The sequence below is a fragment of the Periplaneta americana genome, chromosome 15, assembly GCF_040183065.1.
Source record: "Periplaneta americana isolate PAMFEO1 chromosome 15, P.americana_PAMFEO1_priV1, whole genome shotgun sequence".
Lineage (NCBI taxonomy): Eukaryota > Metazoa > Arthropoda > Insecta > Blattodea > Blattidae > Periplaneta > Periplaneta americana.
Genome location: NC_091131.1, coordinates 52014079 through 52041518, shown reverse-complemented (window position 1 = coordinate 52041518; position 27440 = coordinate 52014079). Strand labels below are relative to the sequence as shown.

Here is a 27440-nt window from a genome sequence, read left to right as displayed (position 1 = left end):
CTGGTGATAATGATGATAGTAGTGATGGTAGTAGTGGTTATGTACTAATGTACTGGTAGGGATAATAAACTATCTCCGTTCTGAAAGCTACTGTTATCTTTTTGTTCCAGTAAAGAAAATAGCAAGCCCGGTTCACCGTGATATGCATGCGACCGAGGATCAGATCTCGTCAATTGACACTAACAATGTCAGGCACAGCAAGACCAGCATGAATCCCTCACTTTCACCTCCGAGGTGGCTCAAATGGTTCCCGGCAGCATCGATCTTCCTGTACTATCTGTGCGGGGTGCTCATCTTCGGTGTTGGCAGGGCACAACCATTTGCAGCCTGTCTGCTGTTTCCTCTCGACTTCACGGCAGCAGGGGGCGTGGGCCTCACATCAGGCACCATCAGAACATTCTACGCCATCTACTTGGAAGGTGCCGTGACATTAGCAGCGATATCTGTCTCCATCCTGCAGGTGTCAGCTTCCAGGGGGCTCACAGACCTGGGCCTGAAGCTCGGACTCCTTACCAACTCCTGACGGGATTGTAGCATGTTTGTAATGTGTACGTAGCCACCCTGAGATTCTTTTATCTCGCAAGTGAGACCAAGCATGGCCTGCAAATAGGTGGGAAAGCCCCAAGGAGCATAGAAGAACACTGGAGATGTTCAGAGCAAGAAAAAGTCGCGAACTGAAGTTCACAGCAGCTGACAATCCAAAACATTAAGTTTAAAGCCTGAAAGTATATGACCTGAAGTTCTGTTAGAATGGAGGTCACTAGGGCAGGAAACTGAAAAGATGTCGGCTGTTTTAGGCACAGTCTACTCTAGATCGTCGTCTTCTCTTCATCCTCCCCATTTCCTTCTCTTTCATCTTTCTCTTCTTGGTCCTTTTATCATCTTCTTTTCTTTATCTTCTTTTTGTTTATCTTCCTCTTTTCTTTTGCATTCTCCAGAAGTGCCAACCTTTAAGTGAATTATCAGTAATCCCATAATGTGCATGCACGTGCTCGCTCCTTCTGGTAAAGTCAGATGTAAAGCATGTCATATATAATTACACGTTTTGTTATGTGTTTTTGTATCTAGCAGATACCTTTCTGCAAATTTCTTCTTGAAGTATACTTCTCCTTGTAATGACATCTCGATCCTCTACATCTCAGAAGTGATTCCGGTGTTGGTGTATTGAAGTTAATATAGACCCGAATTCTGTTTGATTTTTTGTCACAAAATTAAAGACTCTTTTTGTAGGAGAGGTCCCGCGCCGTGGCGTCGTGGTCTAAGGCATCTTGCCTAGGACTCGCGTTACGGAATGCGTGCTGGATCGAGTCCTCACGGGGGAAGAAATCTTCTCATGAAATTTCGGCCAGTGTATGGAACTGGTGCCCACCCAGCATTGTGATGCACTTGGGGAGCTACGATAGGTAGCCAAATCCGGTTGTGAATGTCAGCTATAACGGCTGGGGGAATCATCGTGCTAACCACACGATACCTCCATTCTGGTTGGATAATCGTCCACCTCTGCTTCAGCATGTGGGCGTGAGGCCAGCAGCCGGCTGGTTGGTCTAGGTCCTTCACAGGCTGTAGCGCCATGGATTATTATTATTATTATTATTATTATTATTATTATTATTATTATTATTATTATTAGTTTGTAGGAGAGTTACTACGAGGCACACTTAGTACTATATAAACACATGTTTACTTAACACGAGGTTTAGGCTTTCATGGTGGCTGTGATTGGAATTGGACTTTTGGGTAATCCACCGTGTACTGGAACTTGACATTTCCAACGTTTCAGAACTACCTACAGGTTCCATCATCAGAGTAACACCAGAGGGGTCGCCTACTCTGTTAGGCTCGTTATGCCAGGAGCTCAGTTGTCCAGATTATCCTGGCGTTAACGAGCACAATAGAGTAGATGACCTCTCTGGTCTTATCTTGACGATGGAACCTGTACAGTATGTAGTTCCAAAACGTTGAAAATGTTAAGTTCCAGTACACTTTGATTACTCAAAAGTCCTATTCCAATCTTTACTTAATGTTTATACTCACTTTCATTTCTGAAATCTGCAATTCGTGTCCAATTTGCATCTGTCCTAGATCCATTTATAATGTATTCAGGAAAAGTATCGCATTGGTAAGCTGCAAATCTTCTTAATGTCTATCATGTTCACCTTCGTTAGCCAAATTTGAGAATCTTTGATGAATATGAAACATTCTTCTGTGTGAAATATCTACAGCTTCTGCATGCTTAAAAATTTCAGTCTCAATTGGGGATTTCTTTTCATATTTTTCTCCTCTTTTCGGGATAATAAATTCGTAACGGTTGGCACGTCTGCTTCCCTCCTTTGCCTTGTTCTCCTTTTCTTCAATCTTCTCTTCGTCTGTTCTTTCTCGTTGCTTATTTCCTTTTCCATCTTTTCTTTCCTCTCCTGATTTTCTCTTCCTATTTCCTCGTCTTTCTTCTCCTCTGCTTGTCTTTCTCTTTTTATATCCTCTCCACTGTTCTTCTCTTGTTCTTTTCCTCTTCCTACTATTGCTATTATTTTCTTTTTCTTATTCCCTTCCCTCTCCTCTTTCTCCTACTCGCCTCTTTCTGTTCTTCTTTTCTCTTTCCTTCCTTCCTTCTTCTCCTCTTCCTTTCTCCTCACCTTCTTCCACCTCTCACTCTCATTTCTATCTTCCTCTTCCTCTTCTCTCTTGTTTGCCCATAGCCATTGTGATGTCCTGCATTTTTTTAAGTAGAGACCCAGTATCGTGTTTATTTCCCTTCAAATGGAGTCCCACTACTGTCAAATGGAAAAAAGCCCAATAATGGGCTTAGGTAAGCTCTGCTACATGCAAGAAAACTGTCAGAAAAGGAGAATCATCAATCAGCTGAGACTGCATAAGTGATTCGGTTTAGATATTTGCAGAATGGTTTATGCATCTGAACAAGTGTGCTGTTTGTGCGTCTCCATTATCCTCTTAAGCTCCTTGGTGAAATCCCAGGGCTTGGCCAAGTTGCCTGAAATCATCGTTGTTTTCCTTATGTATTCACTCCAACAAAATGCTCATTTTTATAGAATAGATACGATTGCTTCCTTCCCAATCCTAGCCAATTTATGATTATTAATTACCCAAACTCCACATATTCACTAGCCACTGTCAACTTCCTTAATAATCAATATGAAGCCAAATTGAGGAGGAAAAAATCACGATACGATTGTATATTAAAATAAAATATGAAATAAAAGAAAATAAATAATTTAAATTGCATGTACAATTAAAAAATAACTCTTAGCATAATTATTTGCTTTTAAATATTTAATTTGATCTTATTTCATAACATTTTGAATGGCAAAATCTGAAGGCTAGATTTACACATATTATCAAGTAAGTAAGACCGAATCTCTTGTCTGAAAAGAAAACAATATCGTAGTTCGAATCATTATAAACATGATTTTTTTTTCATTCCGCATGGAACATCATTTGAAAAATGATCTAAGATAATTGAACAACTGGAATATGGTCCATATATTTTTCATTTATATAAATTTGAACATAAAGACAATTAACAGTCTATTTACAATGCCATAGCAAGAAAGCCGAAGATCTTTGCCATAGCAAAAAAGTCAAAGATCTTCAGGTCGAAGAACTTTAATGCAGAAGAACAATGAGGTCTTAATTTAATATAATACAGTATTTATATTTGTTGAAGCATAGTTTCTGCCTCTCAAAATGGTTTTTTCACATTAAACTTTACAGTAAAAATAAAATAGATAATTTTTGTAACTGTACATTTAACAAAGAACTTTAATTTTGTAATTAAGAGATTAAGATTTTTCAAACGTTAATTGCAGAATGGTACAGATTTGTACATGTTTTTTTTAAAGAAGTAGTGTTTAGAAAATCTCGAAGGTTTCATGACTGAATAATTGTATTTTTATTTCAAGAAACAAATGAATCACTCATGAAACTTTGTGAGATCTATTGACATGTCACTGAACTGAGAAAATGTTCCCTCCATTCCTATGTTCCTGTGAACTTAGGAAAACAATGCTTTAATTGTGAAAGCTTTTGATGGTTTCGATATAAAAATGCGTTACAGACTTTTTGTATGGTTGATTGTACTATACGAGTATAACACTTCTCAGCTTAAAAACAGTTTTCCATATCTCAGAACATTTTTTTTATATCCAACAGGGTCATCAGCTACCTACTATATATCCAACTGCTTTTGTGATCTTGTTAAATTGGTCACTTTATTTAAATGTTCTACAAAGAAAGTATCTATAATAGAAATTCACATACCGGTATACAACTTTGCAAGTACCTATTACTTGGTAAACTTATTAATCAATTTCAATTTTCAGTTGTATGGCACCAAGTACTCTTTTCTTCATTAAATAGCTACATAATTGAAATAGTCCTTACAGTATAATTTTCATCTATCCATCTTGCGTCACTGAATATAAAATAAGGTAATGGAATTCCATTTTAATGTTCCTTTATTTATCTATAAAATAGCTTTGCCAAGCTCAACACACGAATGTCAATTACATATTCAGAACTGAGAAATATATATTTGAACTAAATAACATAAATTTTCAAAGAAAATTTTCTTCATAAGCATAAATATTGTTAAGAAGTTCTCAATCATGATTTTACATACATAATGCGCTCATGATAATAAATTATTACAGCCCTTAGCATGTAGCATAACTCTAATGCAATGCATAAAACCTGCCTCGGTAATGAATGAAATATAGACTATTCATTTTTCTAGAAAGTAATACATTGTAATACATTCGTATTGTAGATATTTTTAAGGAAGATATTTAAGTATGGTAGGTACCGGTACTTAAATTCATAATTACACTGGCCATATAATTATTGGAGCTCATATATATTATATACAAAACAAACACTAAATGGTGCCTACAATTATGCATCAATACTAGATATAATGTGTTACAAGACTAATGATCTATTTGGTATATCTGACAGACAACATTCATGTGTGTTCATTGGACCAGACAACAAAATGCATTATGTGTAAAATTATGATTGATCAGAATTAGAAATATGTATCCCTTTCTTAAACTCTGACAAAGTATACCACTACAACATCTTTCCAATAGGCTGACATTATTGCATACTGCAGCCTTTAATTTATTTTCACTCTTATAGGCTACATAGTGTTAACTGAGACTTAAAATACTTAATAATAATAATAATTTAAAAATTACATCGTATTTATATTACTTATTTATGCATAAGTCAGAACACAGTATAAATACATTGGAAGGCAAGAATATTTACTATGATACGCAAGTTCTAAGTTTTATTACATGATATATTCCTTTGTTTTATTATTATAGATCAGGCCATGTTGTAAGAAACATCTGACACTTTAGTAACGCCAGATGCCTATAATTTATTACAGTTAAGCCATACTGGCAAGTATCGTTAGTGAATTTTAAAGATATCTCAGAAATCAGTGCAGTAAATTGGAGTTTAACGCTAAGAATTAGTTATAAGGAAGGTAGAGAATTATGATTATGAAAATGCGTAATTATACGAAACAATTATAATTTGCACCAGTTTTTCATTTCTCAAACCCATGAAAAACTTTAAAATTCTATGGTAATTATTTTAAATTTCTGTCATTTTTGGTGTTGACTTGTACTTGCCTTTGCAAGTAGAGCCAGCTGATGATGATGGATTTTTATGAGTGATAACTATTCTTACTGCCACTTCCTTCAAAAGAAAGTAAAGTGTCTGAAATTTACAGCACCTACATAAAAGAACCCAGTTCCAGAACGAAATGACTCCAGACAAAATTTACCAATCATTTTTTGACCACATCAGAATTCAACTCTGCTAGTTATGATTCTCGCCTAATATTCTACTGTCGGCAGTAATGAATGAATTCTGTCTTTCAAATGTCCCTTGCATTAGAAATAGAACACTATACAATACAATATACAATAGTAGAGGTCTTGAATGACCAATCAGATATGTACATGCAGGCATTGGAAACCCTTCTATCATTCATTCATTCATAGTTTTATATCCAAGGGCACGTCCTTTACTGCAAACCCAGCATTCTCTAATCTTCCCTCTTCTCCGCCTTCCTGTTCATCTCCACATACGATCCATATGTCTTAATGTTATCTATCTTCTGATATCATCTTCTGCCCGGAACTTTTTTCTTGTTCCTTCTAGTGCATTTATCAGTAGGCAGTTTCTTCTTAGCCAGTGATCCAGCCAATTTATTTTTCTCTTCCTGATCAGTTTCAGCATTGTTCTTTCTTCACCCACTCCTTCTAGAACATCTTCATTTCTTGTTTTGTCTGTACATTTCTCCATATCCACATTTCAAATGCTTCCAGTCGTTTCTCTTCACTTCGTCTTTTTTTTTACTGGATTATTTTATGATGCTGTATCAACATCTCAGGTTATTTAGCGTCTGAATGAAATGAAAGTGATAATGCCAGTGAAATGAGTCTGGGGCCCAGCACCAACAGTTACCCAGCATTTGCTCATATCAGGTTGAGGGAAAATCCCGAAAAAAAAACCTCAACCAGGTAACTTGCCCCGACCAGATTCGAACCTGGGCCACCTGGTTCCGCGGTCAGATCCCCTGACCGTTATTCCACAGGTGTGGACCATTTCGTCGTAATGTTCATGTTTCTGCCCCATACAATGCCACACAAAGCACCTCAAAGGTCTGCAGAAGATGCTCCTTTTCCTATTAAAAGCTTTCTTTGACATTGCTATCCTTCTTGGCTTCCTGGCAGCAGCTCTTTTTACTATTTACAGTACACCCTAAGTATTTGAAGCTGTCCAGTGTCAACTATCAACCCTTGAAATTTCTTGACAGTTTATTTCAGATATGAACATAAGAAAAGCAAACTAAAAAAATGTTGTGAACTATAAATGTGAGGTAATAACATGTAGCTTCTTCTGTAGCAATTAATGTGAAAATATTTCAATGAAACTATAGAAAAATATAACTCTTGCTACCTACTACAACATAATTCAATGCTTTCCATCCAGGGTTTAGTAGATTTAAAATATGCCTCCAATGTTTGACCTTCCCCTAGAAAATTTCAGTAAAAAAAATCCCTAATCTTTCTAACTAATATAAATAATTGTTTTGTCACACATGTATGAATTATGAACTGTATAAAGTAATTTAAGCAAAATGTAAGCATCAGAATTGAGATATCTTAGGAAAATTAAATGCTGTACAAATAGAATCATGAAAGAAATAAATACATATGAGAAAAGCACTAGTAATAGTGTAAGTGTCAAGATAGAGGAATACAAAACATTCTGGAAGCAATACATAAATCGAAAGTATAGCGAAAGAATAAAATCAATAATAATTATGTATAATCCTAAGGAAAGAAGAAATGTAAGGTATCTTCGAAGAGAATTGAACTGAAAATAATGTGAAGCTGAACATTTATTTTTGCTTAATTCTTTAAGTGAAGAAGAAGATAATAATATCGGTAACAATAAAATTTAATAATTTCATTTCAATTATAATACCGTATGGCATACGCTTTCTCCATTGTGCTTTCTTCCCAGAAATCTAATTTGGTAAGAATATTATTTTTTAGTAAATTGAATATAAGATTTTTCATAAATCCTATCATAACAGTTTTTATGAAGATTGGCACACAATAAACAATAATTTCCAAATGGTTCTAATACCAGTAGGGTACTTCAGTATAACACATATGAACCAATACTCATGTAAATTGTTCCTCTTGTTCCATTCATTGAACTTATTTATCCGATGTTATGCATTTATTTGTGTAATAATATCTTATATAAGTAATTCGTGTTACAGATATCGTGCAATTAATAGCAATAATGAAATTATTAAGAAATTATGAATTGTCAGATATTTCTTCACATGGTACAAAATCCTAAGATATTGATTGACTGATTAATTAGGTAATTAATTAATATTTCCGACAGATATTAAACGAATATAAAGTGACTGAATTCATTAATAATCTTCCACAGAGAGGACAATCATTTTACTACTGATATCAAGTTAAGATTCTAAAATTCTATGTACATAGGTATGTAAGTTTGATATCTTAACTGTTCTAAGCTGCAAACTACGACTTTATTTAATATGATTTAAAAATTACAAAAGCAAACATGTTGTATGTTTAACAATCATTTGAAGAAGATTATAGGCTTCATAATTATGTGAGATTAAATTTTTTCACAATAGCTGCTACTGCTACTAGTTTAGATCAAGGAAGAACTTCTACTCTTATGCCCAATTACGAGTGGACACAAGAGAATGGACTATCCCTCCAGGTCTAGAGCAATACGATTCTGAGGATGAATCCTGTTAATAGTTTCGAATCGTTGGAAATATTAAATCTCTCCAAGTCCTAATGCTGGAAATATTAAAACTCAAAATCTATTTCATAACCCAATCAAAGTAAAAGTCTGAAATACATACCAAATAGAAATCTAAAATCATAATCATGTTGTATAGTTTCAAAATTGTCAGTTATTATTCTGCACAACAACATTCAGGAAACTATAAGCACTGAAAGCAACCCTGCCATAGTTCAGCTGATAAATTCTTAACGAAACATCGGAGTTCGATTCCCGGGAAAATTACGTGGGAGTTTTTTTTAGAACAAAAGTGGTTTTGAGTAGTTTTTCTCCAAACATTTCCATTTTCCGTAACATCATCATTTCACCATTTTCAGTTACAGTATCATTGTATCATCTGCTAACCAACTTTGCATAATCTGTGCCATTTAAGCGTCTTAGATCAATGTCTGCTTTCTGTTTGCTTAGAAAGCTCACAAAATACTGTATATAGTACCAGTAATTCATAGTTATTTCTTAAAAAGTCATCCCATGTGACGTGATTCTCAAAGAGTGAAAAAAACGCATGTTCATGAACTGCTCCTTATACAAGTAACAATTACTAACAAGAATCTAACAATAAACTAATAATATACTGTAGATCAGTCATTTCCAACTGGCCAACCTGTGATGTCGGAGCAGACCTAGTAGAGCATGTGAGGGAAGGTAATGTTGTGTCTCCACTGTTTAAACATCTCCATCCCTTCCACTGCCACTTCCCCCACTTTGCTCTTATAACTATGCTTCCCCTCTCAAGGAGATCGAGAGCAGAGACATGTGACATCACAGAGCCAGCAGTTGGAAATGCCTGCTGTAGAAGTTAAAATTATCAACAACTACTGAAATATATTAAATCATTAATGTCCCGAAATTGAATAAACAAAAATCCTTTCTATAAGAGCATATCAATAATCACTCGTAAAATAAGACCAACAGAGGTCAATTTAATTTAGTTTTAAAATTCTGATTAAATGCTACAAACAGAGTTCACACAATGTATAAGCTGAATCGGTAGATAGCATCACACAGCTGAATCTCGATATCTACAAAATCTCGACCACTCAGATTTAAAAAACCATTCCTAATACAAAAGCGATATGGCAAAATAAGCCTACTAGAAGCTGCAGTTTTCAGGCCTCTCCTACATAAAAAATATACTGGTATTGTTAATTAAACAGTTATTTTTAAATGCACATTTAATACAATCCAGTCCTTTTCTTGTCACGACCAGAACATTTCAAATTATATTTTGGCTACTGCTGTATAACACATGTGGGATAATAAAGTTCGTAAACTCCCTGAACATCGATTAGTCCCTCATTTGAGATTCTTCATCAGATATAGCTTTACCTAGCTACCATTATAAGCAATAAAAAAGAAATATCAGCATAATAACACCACTTTTGTTCTATATATATATATATATATATATATATATATATATATATATATATATATATGCTGGGAAAATTAATTTACTGCTCCTCACCTTATGGATACGACACCCAAACTACTTCAGTCTTTTAAATTAACTCTACAAAATTACAAAAAAAGGCCCATACAAATTTGTTTCCATAATCCTTTCTTTTCCTTATTCTGATAATATTACGAGAGTATATCTTAAGAGAATTGACATTAAAAAAAATGAATTGCTACAACTGGAGTATTAAAATGTGATTAAATTTGTGACAAATGTAAGAATCTTATCGTGCTTTAATTTTCCTTTTGTTTAATGTAAACACCATATTATTTAACCTTGTGCCATTATTATGTTACAGAATATTTCCATACGCATTACCCATGTAGTGTATACTCTTCTATTAAAAATAAGGAACCATATTTCACAACCATACAAAAATAATGACATATTATATAATTGATTAGTAAAGTAAACGAAGCAAAAATTATAAATACATTATTTTCATCATTAGTATTCAAAGAATAGACATATAAAGAACAACATACACTCTGTATAATTGCTGTAATAAAAGTATGTGATTCTTTCCTTAGTGGTTTATTTTAATAATACACGTATATAAAGATATTAATCAGTGTTGAAGGCGTTGAAGTATGTCTTTTTGGAGTAAAACTGATATAAATATAATATTATATAATTAATTATAAAAAATATAATTATAATTTATGATTTTCTGTTACATAGATACTTTAGGGATTGTTCTATCATAGGTACCCTTTCCTTTTCCAATCGTAGGGGACCGCGATCCCCACTTGCTCCTGTATGTGGGTAACCATTTCTGTTACTCTACAATAATATATATCTGGTATAAAATGTTAATTTATGTGTTATTGCTATTATATAATTCATTATAAATTACATTTTTGTACTTTATAACTAAGTTATGTAGGTACCTACGCAATACTGCATCCAAAATTATTTCGAATTTAGTCTTACATATTATTTTGAGAATATGTGAGAATGAAGGAATAGGGTATAAACGAAAAACTTCTGTCATTGACCAACAAAACCAATGTAGTATGTAAATACCCAAGCATAGCAGTGTTGAAGATTGAAAGAGTGAGCTAATCCAAAGTCTAAATTTAACTAATAATTATGTCTGCTTCTTTTAACAATACAGTCCGCATTTCACGAGAAGATCCGAGCAAGGAATGCAAGTTTTTCCACCACTCTTATAACCTACCCCCAACACGGAACCGGCCAGCCATTGACTGAGTCTTGTTTGTCCCAGTCGGCCAATGACATCACCCCCATCCACCTTCTTCTTCAAGAACGCTGAGTCACTGGCTTACTCTCTCCTCTTACCCCGCAAGGACTATACTCCTCTCGCAGGGATCCTCTCATGAAATTTGGACAATACCTACAATTGAATACCTCCCAGGAATAAGGATGTAACCAACTAAACTATAATTCATATTTCAGGAGGAAGGAAAATAATTTCAGGGGCATATTTTATTAGGTCTGTACTTAGCAGAATCAATTCACAAATCAAAAAATACAAGTTTATTCAGCTATTGAACACAATAATTTATTGTTATATGCTTAAAAATTACTTTTTCCACCAAAATCACATATTTCAATAATTTTATGTTAATACATCCTTTTTCCAGGGAGGTCTTCAATTGTGACTAAGTTCATCAAGTCGGTATTTCAACAATGTGCAAGTATAAAATCATGTTAAAAACTTGGAAAAACAGTAATCGAAACAATGAAAATGCTCCTCACCATAGATACCGACTACAGGCTTGTTCTCCGCATTGTTCAGTCAAATCCCGAAATGAAAGTGGGTATGCTCAGCAATCTCCCTTCACGTAAAAATTTCAATTATTATTATTATTATTATACCATATCGACTTGACGCTTGAAACTCTTTCTCCTGGCAGCTGAGGAGTAATGGCAAAAATGCTAGTAATACAGTGACTGTTTGAAGTATTCGAACAAGGAATGATTTCAACAAAATAGTTTCATCCTGTGAATCCTAATCTGCAGAGGATGATGGATATAGCATCGAAACTAGTCAATCAGTAAAAATAACACATAATTTAAATATTAACACAGTGAAGTTGTCATTTGTTTAATTTAAATAACTTTTTAGTTCATCAGCGATCATCTAATCTGGTGAAGTCATTATAAAATCAAAAGGTTATTCTACGGAACTTGTAAATTCAACTATGAAAATTATACGTAATGTGAAACTTATAGTGTTAGAAGAATATACATACAATATAGCCGTCCTAATTGTGGTTCCAGAAGGATGTTCTCCTTATCATTTCGGCTTAAGAACAATGTCAAAAATAAAATTTGAAAGTGTGTCAGAAATAATTGAAAAAGGAGTAATTAAGAATATAAATGATGACTCGATAGCCAGTGATGATTTCAAGATTGATGACGCCGTAACACCAACAGTTGTATCACAGACTAGAAGTTTTTTGAGAACCTCGAGAGTTTCTCCACTCTAGAAACACATCCTCTTGCTCCAAACATAAGGCCAATAACCTTTCAGGTTGCAATGTTGTACTGGGTACCCAAATGTTGACTCAAGGCTCATAAATTTGCGTACTCTGGAGTCGAGAATTAAGTCCAAATCTTTCTGGTGATCTAGTACAATGATATCCACTCAACGTGAGGAACACCAGTTGAAAGACAGCCAACTTCTTCGTAGACTTCATAATTAATTAGAATTGTGACATAGTGAGCCATCTGTGGTGATTTATGTAACATAATTGTCAATGATGACAAAAATCCTAGACATGGGAGATAGGAATATCAAATTTTGTTCACTTTTTCGTGACGTTCGTAATAGTTTCTTCAATATATTTTCAATCAAATCTGGTGCAGACGGTTAATGTCATATTTATATTAAGCATTTGTTCTCAAAACATACATAATAAGTCAGTTACAGATACGGTATACAAACTTTTCTGCAAAACCTTTTAGCTTTCGAATACGGTACCTTTTACACTAACTGTAACAGCTGCTGCGGACTGCTAAATGTTTAGGATCATTTCGTATTCTTTTGGGCCCCGTCGGAAACAGCTCATTTTAATATGAATATCAAAATTCTATATCCGATATCCACACTATTATCATAATAACATTGCATAAAATGTTTAACTACAATTAAACGTAATAATACAGTAGGCCTATATTATCATGAAACAATGTAAAAATTACAATTAAACATTGCAGAATAAGTTCACGTCTGTATTACATAAGCTGTTTACTATACTAGTAGTAGCAGTAGTACCTTATTCACTTATTCACCATATAGATTTTTACAAATCATAGATTCGTCAATCTTATTTCTAGGTCTTGATAGGTGTTTCTAATCATACTATAGGCCTATTTATGAATTTATAAAATTGTTACTGCAGGACATCTGCTGACACGAGATAAGAAAAATTACAATAATAATGATGTTCTTAATAGCGATAGCGACCTATCTGCCTTCACAATTGCACATTAGTACTTTCATGTAGTAAGATCTAAACCCTAATGACAAATTCCTCTGCAGTAGGCAAACTGTTGACTGGCTATAAGTTATATTTAGATTTACCTATGTGTAAGACCCACCATATTTTGTCCCTCATGCGTTCCACAATTCCTTTTGAAAGAAAATCTAGCATCACAAAAATTACTGTTTCCTACTTTCTTCTAACACAGACATTTTAACACAAAAACAAATACGTAATACGTATTGAAATCAGCGCGCCAAAGTGACAGCTGCACAGATCACAAACAGCTGTTTACGAGTACGGCCGAACGAAACCGAAATGACCCGAAACACTCAGCAGCGCGCAGTTACAGACGCTTGTTAATGCAACAATTTATATTTTTTCTAGAACAGGCAACTTTGGCAATGATATAAAAATACAAAACGTAACACGTGAAATTGGGAAAAGAGTTCAATGTATGATTTAGCTTTTACCTAATATTATTTTTATATAAGAAGTAAAACACTGATGTTCCTGCAGTAGCGCAACACTTCAAATTTCTTTGATTTCACATCATATTTTTACCTGAAATTACAGGTGAAATCCTGTTTAAGTTGGTTATATTGAATTTATAGATATTTGTTTTTTTTTTTTATAGTTCTCTGGTATCTCTACAATAATGTACTACCCGTATATAGTTATTTATGATTCAACATTGTGTCTTTTGTGTTAAGAAGTAGGGTCTATACTGTTTGTATAGTGAAATATTTTTTTTGTATAATAACTGATCTCGATGGTGAGCATACCCACTAGCAGCTACGAGTGCACCATAGTGCAGTGTGTTCTCCACAGGTAAGAGACGCTAGCCCCAGGGTGCTCTGCATTGATGACCGCTGGTGTAAACTGTAATGTTGTTATAGTTTTTGTGAGTGTGTGTAATTTGAGTTAGTTCACAATAAACATAATTTTGATGCTTCATTGGTATATAGGAGAATTTGGGTTGAGAATCATTATTATAAAGATTGTTAATTAACTGTTTTATGTGTGAAAATTCGAACTTTTTTTTTGTGGTGAAGTATTGTTTTTGTGTACTGTTATCAAATGACTCTAATGTAATTTTGAATATAAGTGAAAAAAGATGTTTCAGAATATTTTAAGAAAGTGACAAAAGTCAAGGAAAAATTGCTGTGAAATTTTACAGAAATTTTTCTGAAATTTGATAAACTGCGAATATATGTATTCTTTAACAATTTCTTTATGATGATTTCTTAATATCTGGGTTGAAAGAAACCCTGGTTTTTAAGGAAATAACTTATTAATACTTTTTTTTTGTTAAAACCATGTAATTATGTTTGACAATATTAAGAATACTCATACACAGTGGATAAGCAAACAGTAATTTGTTTTGTAACATTATATTTATTTAATTCGTTTAAAATTACACAAACAGTAGGCACTTAAAGTAGAGAAAAATACAAATTTTATAGCCTTTTTTTGCTGACAATTAATTGAATACACAGGCTAACCTCTATTAAGCACCCTCTCCCAATATGCAACTGAAAGTGATAGAATTTCAATTTAAAGTGTTTAAATTAGTTTTACAATTGAACACTCCACATAGAGAAACCAATTTTGATGGTTTCTCTGTACCCAATCTGTTTTTCAAAGTATAGATTCAACTATTCCAAATGCTTAAAAAAGAAAACTTAACACTAGCAGGAGAAGCTTTAGGTGTGAATAAATGTTCAATTACAAGAGCCATTTTGTCATTAAATTTAATCAACTCTTTTTTATGATTCTTCCAATACACATATGTTGTCACTCCTGTCCCTTCTAGCTTAAAAAAGATCTTCTTGGAATGGCGGTGAGTTAGCTTAGAGTCTTACACTCGTCATCAGAGAAGTTTCTGGTTAGCATTCCCTTGCAAAATTCAGAGCAGTACTTTTTAAGTTGACGCATTTTCGTTATATTTGATGCATTATCTGTGATAACAGACCTCACTTTACAATTTTTTCACTGATTAAATTTCCAACTTCTTTACTGTGCTAATATTTAGGATTTTCTGACTAGTTTCGAAGTCTTGTTATACATTGTCCAAAGTCTAGTGGAGATCCCGCACTATCTTCTGGTTTCTGGTTCTGGTTCAGTTTTTTAATGCCGTTCTTATCACTTGAGCTACATAACCGACAATAAGCTTATGTGGATTATCAGAGGTATTAACAATGTCTATCAAATAAACTTCACAATTTTTGGCCCTTATTGTTACATACACAATTATTGGCGTATTGTCAACATTTGACCATATCAAGAAGTAGTGTAGCAATTATTGGTGAGAACAGAAAGCTGAGGGATACTGAAATGAACAGTACAGATTGTTAAATTGTCTTAGTGTAAATAGATTGTCAGTAGAGTTTGACAAGGAAGTATGTTAGTAAGAAAATTACAAGTTATATTCTGGAATATGTATAACTAGAAACACAAAAGTAAAAATATATAAAATTATTGTAGAGAGATTTGCAATATATGGCTCCGAATTGTGGAGTATAAATAAAACATGTCTCTAAAATATGGGCCATGGAAACGAATTTTTAATGGGGATGATGTTAACTTGCCAAATAAGATAAGATAAGGAACAGAATATAAGTGGATCTAATAAAATAGGTGTCTGAAGAAATGTTTCTTCCCGATAACTTCTGACTTTGTATATCACTTAATTTGAGGACAGCATTTTCTGATCTTGTTCGTAAACCTCAGGAATTGACTGATCTGACAGTTGTGATAAGATCAGTGTTAATCCTATCGAAGATGATATAGGTTTTGCTCAGCTAATTTATGTATGGTAAGAGATTATTATGTATTTTAAATTATTGAGTTAAGTAACAGCACATTTTTTTCTTTTTTTTTTTTTTTTTTTAACACACTCATTTGAGACACCGGCACTGATACCGATATGACTAAATGCAATTTCCTGACTTCACACTTGACCTGTGTCACTTCATAGTTACAATCATCTTCATTTGTCATTTAAATAAATATTACATTTTTGTCACTTGACCTTCAGTCTCACGTCCACATATCTTGCACATGGTTTGCTTCCCCTTTCTAGAATTCTTTCTCAATTATCAGTATTTCAAAATATTGTCAAACTGGATTTCACTTTTAATCCTGCACCAGACCAAGACTGAATGCTTCTTATTACAAAAAAGACAGTTAAAAAGAAGGCTCTGGCACTAGCTAGGTACTAGTACAGAATAAGTATTTTTTATTCTGTGGTACAGAATAAGTATTTCCTATTCTATGGTACTGGTTCAACAATGAACAACTGACAAAAGTTAAAGTTAAAATATGTTTAAATTCAATCAGTATTGGTCCAGTAAGATGCTTGGAAAATAGTAATAATACCGGGACTTAAAAAAAATATATATGAATAAGTAATTTAAAAAAACCAGGGTTTGTTAGTCGATTCACTTAAACTGGTGTTTAAACAATTTTTCAACAAAGTGGTTTAAACCATTCAACTATGCACATACATATTCGTATGTTAGACATTGCTGTTCATATCTATCAAAGATGTGTCATATGACAGAAACGAGGCATGAATCAATGATCATTCGATTGGTGATCCCTTGATCAGTCATTCAGTTTTATGCACATTTAATGTGCATTGAACAATGTTATTTATGAATACGAAATAATACAGTTATTTTTCAATTTTATATATACACTTTTAACACTTATATATCACTGATTAAATTTCCAACTTCTTTATTGTGTTAATATTTAGGATTTACATTGCTTGACTAGTTTCGAAGTCTTATGCCTAGGCTTTGGACAATGAAACATAAGACTTCGAAACTAGTCAAGCAATGTAAATCCTAAATATTAATGCGGTAAAGAAGTTGGAAATTTAATCAGTACCGGTAATACAGTTAATTAAAAATACTTTATAGATTGTTATTATTAATTTATCTTTGCATGTTTATTTAATGTTTTATAGTTTATTATTGTTAGTTTGAAACAAAAGGAAGAATGTTTGTTAATGTTGTCAATGTGAACCATGTACCGGTAACGAAGTTTTAAGAAGTATAAAAGAGCAAATTATTAGTAGATATTTTATATTAGTAATTATTGATTTTAAAAGGCTTTCCTATAGTAATATAACGACAATGTTTAATTTTGAACTGATACCTGGTATCCTAAGTTTTATTTACACCTAACTTTTAACAGTTACAACAAGAAAAATATTACTGTTGCAATAACTAAGGCAATAATCCATGTTATGCTCATTTTCATATCATTTAATGATACTACCTATATTATTAGTTTATGTTTATAAATATCGTCCCCCAGATGCAGTACATCATAAAACAGCAAATTACAAACAATTCGGTAGTTTTAAAAACAAGAATATCAAACAATGAATTAGAGGTTAATTCTTAAGCAATTTAAAATAGTAACAATCTACTATTAGATCTATTAGAAGATACTTATTGTAATCGCTCAAAATGTATAGAAAAATATTTAGGAAAGTGTATGTTAATAACGAAACAAGTCTTTTATTCAATTCTTAAATATAATTATGTAAACTACAAGTAAGAAATTGTTTCACATAATATGAAAAGAAATTTGTTTAGTCTTTAGAGCACCAGTACATTACATACTTGACCATCATTTATATTATTATACGGTCAGAGATATCTGTTCACTTTAAGGGACCCATAATTTATGTTAAGAAAAGATCTGGTGCTCCACTTAAGAAAACTTCTTAGAAAAATGCCTAGATTATTTCCACTTTTAACAAGCTAGGTGAAGTGTAGACGACCAAAATTATATTTTTGTTGATACCAATTTTGAAGTCAACGTCAATATTAGCTAGGTTATACCATTTTCAAAGAAAAAGTTGTACGATAAGAAAATTAATTGTTTCTACCTCAGACTTATAAAATAATTATTTCTACCTCAAATTTAGGCCAAGAAGATAAACATGTATAGGTAAATACAATCTGGGTCATATTTTTTGTTATTATTATTATTATTATTATTATTATTATTATTTTGGATATCTTAAAACCAGTTCCATTTGCTGAACATTTTAATTCTAAATTTAATCATATTAATGTAGAAAATAATCTCTTGGTTTTGGTTGCTCTCTACAACTTATTTTATGAATAAGCCAATCACAAAAGTACTGGTACCGGTACCGGTAATGTTCATAAGTTTGTTCGGTATGACTGTCATTTGTCTACAGAAAATTATCATGTAATAAATATGAAAGCTAACTAGGTACTGTAGCAGTATAATGTGCATAGTATGGTATGTACTACCAGTACCGGTACCGGTACATCTGAAATTACAAACTTGAGAGAAAGACATTAGCTTTCCTCTAATAATTTTACGAAATTATGTAAAATATTCTGTGTCATTGTATAATTGATATTTATAGAACTTACCCTTTTGTGTTTTGCAGTTCTGAGTGACATATATTATATCTGACATACATATGACAAAACCACCACCAATTCTTAAATGTTTACGAAAATGAATTAAACTGTAGTAAACTGTAACAATGATTTATTATATTGACAATAATAATGATGATGAATATGGAAATAATAATAATAATAATAATAATAATAATAATAATAATAATAATAATAATAATAATAATAATAATAATAATAATAATAATAATATGAAATGGAATAAAACTTTCTGGAGGGGAACATGCTACCTTTTACGATCTATTGTGCTAACTCTCAAGCTAGGCGCATTCCCAAACCCACACCAGCTGAATACACTAAGGTTCACTGTGTAATAGTAATAATAATAATAATAATAATAATAATAATAACATACACATGCTATATGAAATTTGACTTCCAAATTTCGACATAATGATACATTTAAATTAATAGAAATAACACTCACAAACAGAATAGGCCTACAAAGTATACTAACTGAAGAAAAGTTAAAAAATACTTGTTTTTTAGATAGAAGTTTAAGCCATTTACTACCATATTACGGAAACTATGTTAGCACCAAAATAGTATAACTACTTTAAGTACTGGTATACAGTTTCAACAACACATTAGCTGTTGGGCAGTCTTCTGTGTTGTTTTCTGTCTGACTGAAACATTTGTCACAAGTTTTGCAACCCACGCACCTTTAAAAAAAATAAACATAAAGATATGTTTGAAGGTTTATTGTTGAGAACATCCATCACACATTTATTTTAAGACATTCTTCAAAACATTTCTCATTAATTGTGGCTGTAATCGAAAAAGTTGCGAGGATTCTTTGGTGAATAACGGGTACAATTTTCATTATAAGTTACATACACAGTCTGTCTTACATGAGCAATACTGGTAATATTCAGAGAGGACCACACTTTGTGCAGGAGGTCTGGTTTATATCGTAAGAGAAACATCTCTATGTGCAGAGGCTCTAAAGGAGACCATTAGGCTACCCGTTCATAGCAAATATGGGAAGTGAACATCAGCAACAGGACGATAATACGGAAGTTGTACGAAGAAGACTTTAACTCCAGAGATCTGTGACAACCAACACATTCTCTGTAAGCATGATCGTCAAAGGCATAAACTTAAATTTTCTTTGGAGTGGGGGGGAGGCAGATGCAAGCATTTTGCCTGGTTTTTTTTAGTATAAGAACATTTCTAATATTGTTACAATATGTTCTTATAAAATATCTCATCAATTTGATTAAAAATAATCAGTTACTTCTGTATTGTTCTTTCAAATCTTGTCTGATTTAATTATTATCTTGATAATCCATTTTTGAATCTTGCGTACACCACTTTTAACACTTGAATATAATTAATTGATGAACTAGTGGACTTACTCGTGTTACTCGTGTTAAATAGCCGGACGAATATTACATATTTAACACGAGTAAGTCCACTAGTTCATCAATTAATTATTATCTGTGTAGTGACGTCATAAGTGGCCCATGTCGTTAATTTCTTGTCAAGATATAAAATCTTCCTGTATTTTTAGAAGTCGGTTGATATGACTGAACTTAATTTCTTACAAATTACGATTTAATAAACGTATACTCTCTATCTCTGTTACATGGTGTACCCTTTTTGTCTATTTATGTACCTATTAAAAGTAACTTACCAGTACCAGTGCCTAGAGCTTTCAATTCCCGTATCTGTAGCCTACGTAGATATCAGTTACTGTCTGGTAAGTCATTGTACCATTACATTGAAATGTCTGGTAAGTCATTGTACCATTACATTTAATGTCTGGTGAGTCATTGTACCATTACATTTAAATGTCTGGTAAGTCATTGTGCCATTACATTTAAATAACTAAGAAATCGTGTGATGTTTTATTTATGTCAGATATTCTGATAAAAGTTATAAACCTAAAAAAGCACTTTAACATTGGTTTAAAAATAATATTGAAGTTGATGGTTTAATAATTATTGAATTTCATTTCATTCTTTGTAAAATTGTTTATTGTTACTTATTGTGCACGAAATGGGTTCAGAAGAAACAAGCAAATAATATTTAATAGAAATCTTGTAAACAAATTATTTTTGTCTATTTCGTTATGTGTTTGTATGATGTCATAATTCCTGTAAAAGTGTTTAGATGGAATTACTGTCTACCTGAGTTGTACATTCCAAAAGTAACGTCATTCATCTAACATAAAGTACAATATGGCGGAATTTTTAATTTACAAGATTTATCATGTACATAATTTATATTATTAGAGCATAATTAGTTTATTCTTTATCTCTAAATCGCTTTTCAATAATTTCATTAGTGATACCATTAAAGAGTCTACTAGTCTACTACTCTGTAATCTAAGACTACATTGGTACATAACTTTATCTCAGGTCATCATGAAATTTGACGTAGTTTCATAATTAACATATATTGTTATTTAATAAACTAGAATTTATTAAATATTATAAATATGTATTTACTGGTATGGTACATAAAATATCATGTATATGGCCGCTATAATACATGCAGTGATTCACTTAAAAATGCTCTGAAGATCTGAAGATGTCTAAAATCTTTCATTCTTATATAGCTGACAAGATGACATGGCAAAACTATAAAATATGCAAAATCGTGTTCACATACAGACTGATGTATGGCAACTTTCTATGTTCGTGTCATCATCATCGTTGTTGTAGGCTACCATAATTCTGATAATATACAACATTTTGTTTTTCTTTCCAATTTGTTAGAAATGTTCATAACATGCAACTATATTAAATTTATGTCTTACTACAATTTTATAAAATAGGGTACACTTTGTTACAAAATATAATTTACGTAATGAAATATAGGGTTCTCACAAATGATCTTTCGGGTTTTGAACACATGTAGGTTATGCTGAATGAAACTGAGATACCTACATAAAATTGATACTGGTACTGATAATAAGAAAAACTCACATGGTTTAGTACCTGTTCTCACAGATGTTTAATGTGAGCCCCTCTGATAACTCGACACACATCAAACTTTAGTCAAATTTCTCCCAGTCACCTAGTAGCATAGAACGCTCAATTGTTGCGATGGCTCCTGTGATGAGAACTCGTAGATCAAGCACGACCTGTGGTAAGGGTGACATGTAGATTCTAGCTTTAACATACCTCCATATGAATAAATCAAAGAGGGTCAGGTCTGGAGAACGTGTAGGCCAACAAAATTCACTATCATTTTGACCAGCATAACTGAGACACCTGTTTGGTAGTCGGTTATTGAACTTACTTCTGACTTCGTTGTGAAAATGTTAGATGCACTATCTTGTTGGAGGATGAAACCAGGAATATCCTGTTCCAGCTGCGGCAGGAGCCATTGCTGTAACATGGCCAGGCACTGAATTCCATTGATTGTTTGCTTAATGATAAAGAAGGGAGTCCACACCTGTGGAGTAATGGTTAGCACGTCTAGCCGCGAAACCAGGTGGCCCGGGTTCGATTCCCGGTCGGGGCAAGTTACCTGGTTGAGGTTTTTTTCCGGGGTTTTCCCTCAACCCAATATGAGCAAATGCTGGGTAACTTTCGGTGTTGGACCCCGGAATCATTTCACCGGCATTATCACCTTCATCTCATTCAGACGCTAAATAACCTAAGCTGTTGATAAAGCGTCGTAAAATAACCTACTGAAATAAAAAAAATAAAGAAGGGATGATACACTTTCTTATGTCTGTTCACTTTACCCGAAAGATGGAAGGTGGTTTCGTTAGTAAACACTAAGTATTCGACAAAATCATCCGTTGTAAGCCCACTAGGTGGATCTGTACCAAACATTATTCGGAAATGTGGTTGGACACATAACAGACTGGTTAACATGAAAGTCTAGGATACAAACGCTGTTCTGTCCTTTGTGGCAGCCATTCATCTCAACAATGAATAATATTATTAAGTGGCAATGTTACTTACTACTTGTGGTGTACTAGAACAAAGACAAAACAAATCAGACTTTTGAGAATTTCGCTATTGGTACCAATTTTATGCATTTGAGTTTCATTAAACATAAGTTACATGTGTTCGAAACCCAAAAGATCATTTATGTGAACCCTATAGTTTTACCACAAATAACATGTACTGGTAACTCTATATTCATATCTCCAACTTTCATATCTTAATGGTCAAATACTACAGACTGATATGTGCATGTAATACCACTAATAAGAAGTGGGTTTGAGTGTGTAAATCGTCTCATATTTTCGAAGTTGCACACATTTTAATTCATATGGTAGTATTTATTTCTAATTTCTGCTCGAGTATCTTATCTGTATATTAATGAGTAAATTTAATATTTCCTACTGATTTCGTGAAAATGTTAACTAAATTTTTAATTGTTGTTTAAAATGAATTGTAAATTAATACACAGTAACTAGAGACCAGTTAGAATAGTTCTGAGCACTTCAGTCCTAATGGGTACATTTTACCAGTATCTCTCCTCTGAAAGTGACAGAGTAAATTTAACACCTTGAAATCTCACTATTTCAAGAGCTGCTTCAGAATTCCTTTCTGTTATATTCTGTCCAAGATTTATGATATCAGCCAATTATTGATGTTATGTAACATTTAATTAATCATACACACAATTAGTGAACATGTGAAGTTCGTAGTTTCTCTAGGTCTGATTAATAATTATTCTGAGTCTGACTGTATGATTATGGCAGTCCACTCTCATATCTACAACACTGAAGATAAACATAGCATGTGGCATCTGTTTTGCGTTCATTTCATGTTTTGATATAGTCATGGGAACTTCAAAATGACAACTTTGGTCAAAATTGTATCTTCTGATTTCTTGTCCTTCCAAGTGTACATTTTTTACTAGTACGTATTAATTTTTTGTGGCTTCTCCCGATTTTGTTGGTCTGATTTCTTTCCACAGACCTCTTAGTAGTTATTAAACTATTTTTTTATTTGCTAATACAGTAGAATCCCTCTTATCCAGCACCAAAGGGACGGGCTAGTTCCGGATACGAGATTTTTCCGGATGATTGAATTAATACCAGTATATACATAAAAAAAGTTCGTATTCAGGTGTCAAATGTGGAAACTGCAGCAATGTGAAGCTTATTTCTCTATCACTTGCTCATAACTGAATGAACTTAAAAACTGTGTGAATTTTCCTTATTAAAACACATCACACAACACAAATAATGCACTAATTTTAGATTTGAATATTCAATGAAAATTAAAGTTCGTGCGAACTTCCTAATGTGGTAAAACTGACAGCCCAGACTGTGGCAATGTGGCAGATTTAAACTTTTTGGGGGGGGGGGGCCAGCCAAAAGTGACGTTGTTTTGGTATTATAGGTTAGGAGGGATTTTACTGTATTATATCAAATGTACCGTACGGTACATGAATATTTTTAATAACATACATACAGATAGTGTTTTATTTAAAGTATGGTTCTAATTTATTGCTTTCTTATGATTTTTATATTTTAATATTATTTAGATTTCACTGAAAATTATTATTTTATTATGTTTCTTTATAATGTAATGGATAATAATACTAAAATCTTGCTGTAGGGTAGTGGGGGAACTGTAAATTTTATACACATTAATCTTCATAAACATGTTTCTCCTAAACTATCTTAATGTTTTTATGGGTTTCAAACTGATAAGGTTTTAATTTTGGTAACTAAATAGTTTCTTACTGAGTGTCTTTTGAACTATCTACATCTTACCTGCCCTTGAAATATATCTGGTCATAATGCGCCATGGAAATCTGGTAGTGAGAACAGAAGTACCCACAGAAAACCTGCTTCATAACCGATTTGTCCAATATAGATCTCACTAGATCTTCTGGCAATCCAACTCTATTTTGTTGACAATAAGAAATTAGCAGTTGGAATCAGAGTGGTCAGAGAAAACCTGCATCACAGCTATTAGGCCCATCACAGATCTAACAAGATCTTTTTTTTTTTTTGAGAAACCAATTGACTGAGTTAAGGTTGAATGACTTCAAATTGGTCAGGAAAGAGATTGGTGTAGATGTATATAGTGTATTTCCTCTATGTTTGTTGCAGAATAACAATTGTTCTTTGATTGACATGTTCTCAACATTGTAGTAAATTGGTGTACCTTTGCTGAATTGAAAGTGAATGGCATAGTTTAGTTACAATACTTGAGTCTACTTGTTGTTATTGTTTAGTCAACTGTCCGAAGACAGGTCTGAGCCTCATAAGTGATACCAAGAAGGCACCACTTATGAGGCAACTAGGCCAGGAGATAATGAGGTAGTGTGGTCAATTCATTTCCCCCCTCCACTGATTTTCCATAATATTCAGGCTAATTTTACAGAACTATTAACTGAATTTACCAAGTAAAGAAAAATTACTGGACAATACATTCCTAGAAAATGTATGTAGACTAACATTTATAAAACATCAAAGATGTAACATGTAAGTTGCATTGCATTGAGATTCGGATGCAGATGGATCTTCAAAAGTAAAACAAAAATATTCAATGAAAATAATACAAAATGCAACGAATTCTACTGTTGATGTACTTTCTCTCATAATCACGTTACCCAAACAGGGTTTTACTTCAAGTAAGGTTAACTTTATAATGTAGCGGAAGAACACAGGTTCGAACTCAGTTGGAGGCAGGGAATTCTTCTCAGTTTGGTAATTTTTCAAACATTCATCCTAAGAACCATATCATTAGACGTGCATAGGGACCAACTTTACTAGTCCTACTAAATTATTAAAGTAATCCTCTTGTTTCTTAAAGACGTGAAAAATTTGACTAAAATAAACTTTTTATTATAAATAATAAGATAAAGACAGAAATTTAGACCATTCTAAAAATAATTCCTCTGATAAGAAATATAGTCAAAATAAATTTATGGAGTACTTATGTCAAGAAATATTTAGTCCAATAAATTGGTTAATTATTTAAACAAGTTACACTTTATCGTAATCATTCACATTACATTTAAATCTAAAGAAAAAATATATTACATTTATTTCAACAATGGTGGAATGGTGGTTGGATTGGACGTCCAAAGGATGACAATTTTGTTCTAAGACAAAGGAACTAAATATATTTAGAATGAAAGATTTATAATTTAAATAAGGATTTAACACATATTGCAAAGAAATAAAATATATTTTTGTTCTATGATTATGCAATTGATTTATCTACAAACATGTGCATGTACAGCATTAGGTGTCGTTATTTTTGCTGCTGTAACATAAAAAAAAACTGTTTATTGGATCGAACTAAAAATTGTTGTTCGCAAATTCTGTGACTTAGGGCTGTGTCATACCCTTCGTTTTGAGAAAAATATGTGAAATCTGGGAAACATTACAGCAGAGAAAAAGAAAAAAAAAAGTTAAAATGAGAATCAGTTTTGAAAATAATGTAGTAAGGAAGATGTTCTTTTCCTTCCTCTTGCACATCTGGGTTAGCCAATGCCAGAAAGATTTTTTTCTATGGAATTACAGTGCAGTATATTACTGCAAAAGTTACAAAAATCGCTTAGTTTGTATTTTTTGTAATTTCTGCCAAATTCAGATGTTTATGCATTAGGAAAAAGGAGAATTTATAACTTATGCACTTTATGTTACAATGACGTATCAGATACTGTTTCAATTTTTTTTAAAGCTATAAAAATTGAATATTCTACTATAAATTACATTCGCAATTTGATTAAGCATTACACAACTCAAAATTTTCTTTTTGTGTACACCATAATTTCATACTACAATATTTTCAATTTCTGTAACTTATAAAATGAACATATTACATATCTCTTTGTGTGGACACAAAAAATATTTGAGATTTTCATGTTGGATATGGCACATTCTTAAATGAATGTATTTTTTTTATCAATTTGTAATGCATCAAATTTATATGTGCAATTAATAGGTAAATCTGTAATCCATCCAAGTTGTATGCTGACAATAAATGTTTTAGGATATAAGTTTTTACAGCTCATTATTGAATTATTGTTACCATGCATTAAAAATTAAGTTTACATTATTGGAATTTAGACTAAGTTCTCAAATATTGTACTATATTTCAATTTATTCGAATGTATTATACGTAAAGTATAAAGACAATTATGTAACTGGATATTGTTCTTTATTTACTGACTAGGTAAATAATTCATATGAACTTCATGCAACAGATAAAGTGTGATGTCTCGGTTTCATACCACAAAGGCATTAACCCATTAAACATGTTAAAACGTGCAGGGCTCCTAATTCTTGATGCAATGTAATTTGTAATTAAACAGCCATAAGTGTTATTTAGAAGTCATGCAAATCCTTCTTCCTTTAACCATGCAGTTCATGAACTCTGTAGTTCCTATGCACAATTTGAGACTTGGTAGAAAAAATCTGTTTTATTTTATTTTATTGGGTTATTTTACGACGCTGTATCAACATCTAGGTTATTTTAGCATCTGAATGATATGAAGGTGATAATGCTGGTGAAATGAGTCCGGGGTCCAGCACCGAAAGTTACCCAGCATTTGCTCGTATTGGGTTGAGGGAAAACCCCAGAAAAAACCTCAACCAGATAACTTGCCCCGACCGGGATTCGAACCCAGGCCACCTGTTTCGTGGCCAGACGCACTAACCGTTACTCCACAGGTGTGGACTCTGTTTTATTAAAAATACTTTCCCATTAC

The 27440-nt window shown here is 32.6% G+C and overlaps 1 protein-coding gene across 2 annotated transcripts in view; it reads left to right on the top strand.

The window, feature by feature from the left end:
• LOC138714920 (uncharacterized) overlaps positions 1-7509 on the top strand; it is a 72764-nt gene extending 65255 nt beyond the window's left edge. For both annotated transcript variants that reach the window (XM_069847205.1, XM_069847204.1), the window contains one exon: positions 111-7509. In XM_069847205.1, coding sequence (XP_069703306.1) covers positions 111-523 — 413 coding nt within the window. In that variant the 3' untranslated portion in view covers positions 524-7509. The remainder of the gene's footprint in view (positions 1-110) is intronic.
• Positions 7510-27440: the final 19931 nt, after the last annotated feature.